This window comes from Ziziphus jujuba, chromosome 9, assembly GCF_031755915.1.
Source record: "Ziziphus jujuba cultivar Dongzao chromosome 9, ASM3175591v1".
In the NCBI taxonomy this organism is placed as follows: Eukaryota; Viridiplantae; Streptophyta; class Magnoliopsida; order Rosales; family Rhamnaceae; genus Ziziphus; species Ziziphus jujuba.
This window is the reverse complement of record NC_083387.1, coordinates 7,471,678-7,478,036: the sequence shown is the minus strand read 5'-3', so window position 1 is coordinate 7,478,036 and position 6,359 is coordinate 7,471,678. Positions and strand designations below refer to the sequence as shown.

The 6,359-nt window shown below is 34.1% G+C and overlaps 1 protein-coding gene across 1 annotated transcript; it reads right to left on the bottom strand.

Moving 5' to 3' along the window:
• Positions 1 to 329: 329 nt before the first annotated feature.
• LOC107426584 (uncharacterized) lies at positions 330 to 1,876 on the bottom strand. Its single transcript, XM_016036806.4, has one exon. The coding sequence runs from the start codon at positions 1,395 to 1,397 to the stop codon at positions 480 to 482; it is 918 nt and encodes a 305-aa protein (XP_015892292.1). The 5' UTR covers positions 1,398 to 1,876; the 3' UTR covers positions 330 to 479.
• Positions 1,877 to 6,359: the final 4,483 nt, after the last annotated feature.

Genomic DNA, 6,359 nt, shown 5'->3' with positions numbered 1-6,359 from the left:
ATCCACCTCATCAATATCCTAATACGGATATTTTATTTTTTTACTTAAAATAGTCACCAAAATTGGGCTTCTTACATCCTTCCGATCTAACTGAACTGATCCTATATTTTATGAACGGTCAGGATTTGACCAAGGTTCATTCGTAACTCGTTCAAGTTACGGAAAAGGTTTTATTATTATTATTATTATTTTTTTCTTTTTTTCCTGTGCAAGTGCTATTACACTCAGGTATCCTAGTCCCGCTTTGCACGTGAAATAGCAAGTGCGCCGCCTTAGTCACAATGTACATTTGCCGCGTTACATTATACCATTCATTAAAATCGCCTTCGTTAAAAGAAAAATAAATAAATAAATAAGAATTAAAAAAAGCAAAAGAGATTATTATCAATTTATCATCATACCTTCTCTTGCAAGTACGAATCAAATTTTTTTTTTTTTTATTTTTTATATATGAAATTATATATTAATTCCAATCCTTATCATCTTATACGGACAAACATATGGCCGTTGACGTTGGAGTCGGAAACTCCGGCATCGAACCCAATCCAACGGCATTTGATTCCGGAGGCCGGAACCAAAGATGAAAATGAGTTTTCCGGCGCAGGATTCACCGTTCGGCGGTAAGATGCGAACCATTTGTTCTGCATGTAACGGTTTTTCCTCCACGGAGGAACAGAAAGCTCCGTGCTCTTCAAAGATATCTTCGCGGCGTTGCATATGACCCTCACGAGCCGCTTCAGATCCTCCGCATTTCCAATGAAAATTGTTGGCAGAGACTGCAAGAGTCTCGTGTAGTAAGCCGAAGGCCTCGCGATCTGGAACTCGGAGGCGAAGTCGAGGTCGATGAAGTATCGGTTGTGCCGCGATGATGAAGATCCCGATTGGACAACAACGTCGATGAACTCGTAGTTTCCGGCGGTGATTCCGCCGGAGGAGTTCCACCTGGTCTTGCATATCGCCGCATTGTGCCCTAACTCCCTCAGAAACTGCATCACACTCCGTCTGAACGCGACCCTGTTAGATCTCAGGCGGGAAAAAGACTCTGCCGCTTTGAAGACGTGAGCCGATAGAAGCTCCTTGTACGAATCCGAATCCACATTGCCAGAAGAAGCCGTTAAGCCGGTTACAATCTCGATAGCGTCAGTACAATCCGCGACCGAGTCGATTCTCTCAGACTCGGATTCGTAGTCGGGAAGGCGACGAGTCTCGGCCGACTCATCGTGGTCCTGGAGGAAATCGTGAACGAGTTCGGAAAGGCACGGTGAGTCATCTTCGCCGGAGTACTCGCTCCCGCTGCTGACATAACTGAGTCGCGAAACATCTCTCCCGACGAGTCGAGCCTTGACCCTGTCGTCGAGGGGGTCGGTGACCCGTTTTGTTCTAACGAAACCCACCATATCTGACAGCGAAACAATATTAATTTTCGAAAGAAAAAGAAAAGCAAATTTGTTGTTTTGATGCTTTTGTTTCTGAGTGCTTCTTCTGTGGGATTCAGCTTTGGATGAACAAAGAAAGGAATATCTCAGAAGCTTATAAAAAGAAAGGAAAGACGGAGAAAATGGTGGAAGGAATATTTATTCAGGAATATTCGATTAAATAGACTTAGAAACTGAGACTGCTATTCGTGTGTTGGATAGCGAAAGAGCTAGATAGATAAACATTCAATTTGAAAAAGCACAGAGATAGAGAGAGAGAGAAGAGAGGGAGACTGTAGAAAAGGATATACGGGGAAGCATCCGACTGGGATAATCCACGTGGCAGCATATCCGATGGCACCTGCGGGGTTGATTCGGACTGTGTCTGGATTTGCCAGCCACGAGAATGGCACGTGGTGAAATGGGCCATGAGACTTATGGGAATTTGGTCGCCGGTGTGGGACCCTGGATGGGTTGCCCCTTGGGCAACGGGAAGGGTAGCAGACAAAACGGAGGTGTTTAATATTTCAATTTGGGAGTGGGGTTAATTAAAAATTAAAAAAAAGAAAAGAATTGGACTGGGCAAATCTTATTTTAAATCAGATAGATATGTTTAGTTTAGAAATTTAAGCGTGCTTTGGTATAATACCGAGGATAATGGAGTAATATTCCCAGGGGCATAAACCAATATTCCTCATCTCCAAACAGAACTATATTCCTTTCGCGGAACATTGGCTTAGGCCAATAATGTGTGAACTTTTCGTCTATTAGTGATATAATAATTGTTAAATATTCTTGCTGTCTATGTTATGTGATATGATTTGACAAATTGTTTGGTTTTCACTTTTGTTAATTTTTTATTTCTATTCAAAATTTTAAGTTTATAAAGAAAATGTATAATGGCTTTGCATTTTAAGGAAAATGGGAAAGCTTCGAACCTTGAACTATGATGGGAGATATGGGGAGTTTCAATTATTCTGTCAAACAGTCGAGCATAAGGGTGAGGGACAAAGTTAACTCGTTTGAATTTATCTATTGACTTTTGTAATAAATTTTTATAAGTTTTTTATAATATTTTAATTAATTTATTGGATAAAAAAATTGTTATATCTAGAAGACCAATGAACTTATTCTCAATTTTATTATTATTATTATTATTATTTAATAATATTGTTATTTATTAATTATTTTGTATTTATAAAATTGAACAATAAGTTATGAGATAGTGTATAATATATATGATATTGACATGGGACAATGACTTGGGCATTTACTGCTTCGTAAATATATAAAGGAGAAAGATTAGAAATGAGTGTATCCATTAAATACCGTTCTTGTATCTCTTTATATTTTTGTTTTGCATAATTAATAACTATAAAGATTCAAAATGTTAGTAAATTTGATCATTTAGCTTATAAAATACAATGTATATATATCTATAATCCTAGGTTATAATGAGATAAATTTTTATTCATTATGTTAAAGTATTTTAATTGATTTATTATTTTAGTGCTAACACAAACTCCATGACTTGCAAGAAATCTTCGATGGTGACATTGTAAGACTGCAACGTTTATTTAGACAGATTTCTAAATGTTGAAAAACTCTACTACAGCTACTTCATCGCCACGTTTTACTATTAAACTCTTGCCAACTATCAAAATGTTTACATATCTAGTTTTTCTGACCATTAAGATATAATGAGTCTGTAATCCAAAAAATTTGAACAAATTTTTGTCCGAAATACCTCTAATTACATGCAATATTATGGTATTTTTAGCTATCCTATTACATGTAATCGACATCCTATTGCACGTAAACAAAGGAGTTATGGATAAAAATTTATTCACGAAATGAATAAGAAATTCACAGATTAAAGATAGACCAAAAGAGGAATGTTAGAAAACTTTCCATTTTCCATAAGATCCTACTAACTAGACCATGTTCTTTAAAACAGATTGACTCTTCTTTTCTTTTTTCATGATGTAAAAATCAGAGATCGACTCTTATCTTTCTTCTCTTGCATTTCTTTATCAATATAATACATGAGGTAAAGAAGATATGATATTATTTTGATCTTTAATAATTTATTCACACCAAGAACTATGAACTGATAGATTAATAATGCGAGTTGGATCGTAGCAAGAAAAAGGAATTTATAAAGAGCTAGTCAGAGAAAGAGAAACAAAATCAACAACACAACAGAAATCCAAGTTTCCATGAATTTGTTTTGCTGCAAGTAATTGGTATAGGACCATACACAAGTAATGGCATAATCGAAGGATATTCTAGAAAATAATTAGTGGCCCACATGGAGCACAGACATGCTATACAAAAAGTATAGACAACAAATTATTATTATTATTATTGTTTGGAGGGATCCACAAGATGAATGTCGACATGCTTTCGACCATTGTCTTCACAATGATAACACCAACTTTTTACTTTTGCTCTTCCTTTGCGTATTTGGCCCAAGTGTTTTTCGGAAGCAATTCCTTAAACGCAATCGAAGTACTAACTCACAAGTGACAATCATGTCCATGTCTTAAATGTGTACATAACATATACATTAATTAATCCATGTTGATCTTGGTGTGAACATAGAAATTTTACGATTATTCTCATCTATATATAAACAATCTGTCTGTTTTATATGGTGGTCTTGATAATATTATATTAAAAAAATTTTATTACCGCCATTAAATTTGCTTATAATATATGTTGTACCAAAAAAATAAAATATTTTTAGTTAGACGAGAATTCGCTACGATTTTTCAATAAATTTGCCACTTGATAGGCTGTAATTAAACGTTGTTATTCGGTTCGACAAGTGTTTAGATCAAGGAAAATAACTGAGGTATATATAAATGACCAACAAAGAGGTATTATTTACTTAAAAGGAACTGAAAAGAATTTTTCATGCTGTGCAGGTTACACCACGTTTTCAGTTTTTCAATAAATGAAAATTTTTGTGATGACACATAACTTCACCAAGGTTGTTATTACATACTTTACTTCTTCTTTGTTCTAGAAGAAAACATTAAAATGGTAAAAGGAAAATGGGATAGGATTATATACAGATGGTGATCCAATTTATTTATTTTATCTTATCTATCCATTTTTGCTAGTAAGATTTCATTTTTCTAAAATAATCCAGAAATTTCAATTCTAATCACATTCCATGGAAACATCTTTATTATTTTCTAAATGTTTTAATTGTCTATATTTAAAAGCCATATATATGTATGTAATGATAGACAATTTTACCTCTCAATTAAACAAGATAATGCTATCTCCTCACATTGACAGTGACAATGACAAATAAAAATGTTTTACATGTTTGGATTAAGTTTGAGGTTTAACTTCTCTACATTTCTAGATTAGGTGTTGTGCACTAATTCTTCGGACTGGATATGTACAATTAAACTGTCAAAAAAAAAAAAGAACAAACAAACAAACAAACACTATTTACTGTTTCTAAAGGAACTTCAACCCTACATAACAACAGATAAGTAACCGGAGAGAATGCCTAAAAAAATGCCAATTGTTCGGACATAAATGATTCAAGCATTGCTTCCCTGAGATACGTAATACTTGGGAAAAGACCTAACATGAAGCATATATGAAATCCAAGTTAATTATAACCGTCCAATAAAACAATAAAACATAGGAAGAAAAGGAAAAAGAAAGAAGAAATTCTTCTTCTAAGATCATGATTTATGCGGTCTTATCGTTGACCTTTAGCTTCTTTGGGCCGAAACAAACATTAACTGTTTGGGTTTGACTTGGGCTGGCCTCTTAATCAAAAGAATGCACTTCAAATAGCCTGATTTGGACTATAGCCACCCTTTGGGTTGAACTTGGGCACTCTAACTTGATGGCTACATATGAGTGGAGAAGCTTTAGTCAGGTTCAGCTGAACTAAAAGCCTTATTTCGGCACATGGTTTCTCTTTGGGTTGACACTAACTTAAAGACTTTGTTATCTGGGTTTTTCCCATAAATAACCACCTTATAACTCCATTTTAGAAAAATAGCAAAATTTTTTTTTTTTTTAAAAACTAGCCACCTTGGGACAAAAATATCCTTGATAAAATTGAAAATTACACAAAAGCTTTCCTTTCTTCTACACAGCCGTTCGTTCGTGGGGGTGGGGTTTATACAAAACTGTTCGTGGGGTTTCTCTAAACTCTTTGCATCTCATCGCCTCTCACTCTCAATTTTTTGTATTTTCTCAGATCTCAAACTAAAATCAGGTAAAAATTTTATCTTTTTTCTTATTAGATGAAAGTAAGGAAATATGTATTTTTTTTGTTTTTTCTCTTTCTATTTTTTCTTGTAAGTTTTATTAGTTTAGGGTTTTTTAAGCTTTTTATTTGATATGGGTATGCAAGAAATTGATTTATGAGATGTTCTATGTGATTTTAAAGATACTTTAGGTGGCATATGGTTTGAAAATAGGAGAAATTTTGTGTAAAACTGAAAAATCGCGAAAAACAGAGGAAATTTGACGAAAAAGATGAATTTTCGCCAATTTCCTCCAGTTTGTCTATTTTCGCAAATTTCCGCCAATTTTCCGCCATTTTTCCGCCAGTTTTCCGCCAGTAGGAAAAAGCTATATTTGGCCCGAAAAAAAAAACAGAATCAACTTTTTTAATACAGTTAATATGTTTGTTTAATATTATTCAAAATTTTATATATTTATTGATTTAGTTTAACGTTATTCATTTAATTTTGTAGTCAAATGGAAGATGATGACATTGTAATTGCGGTTTTATACAATGGAACATTGGTACAAAATGATAGTGGTGATTGGGAATATTGAAATGGTAAAAATGTAATGGTTTTCGTCGGCAACAGATGCACAAAATCAGAGTTAGAGGATGAGATTTTCAATTCTATTGAGATAGATCGAAATGAATATTTGCTAAAGCTAAAATGGATA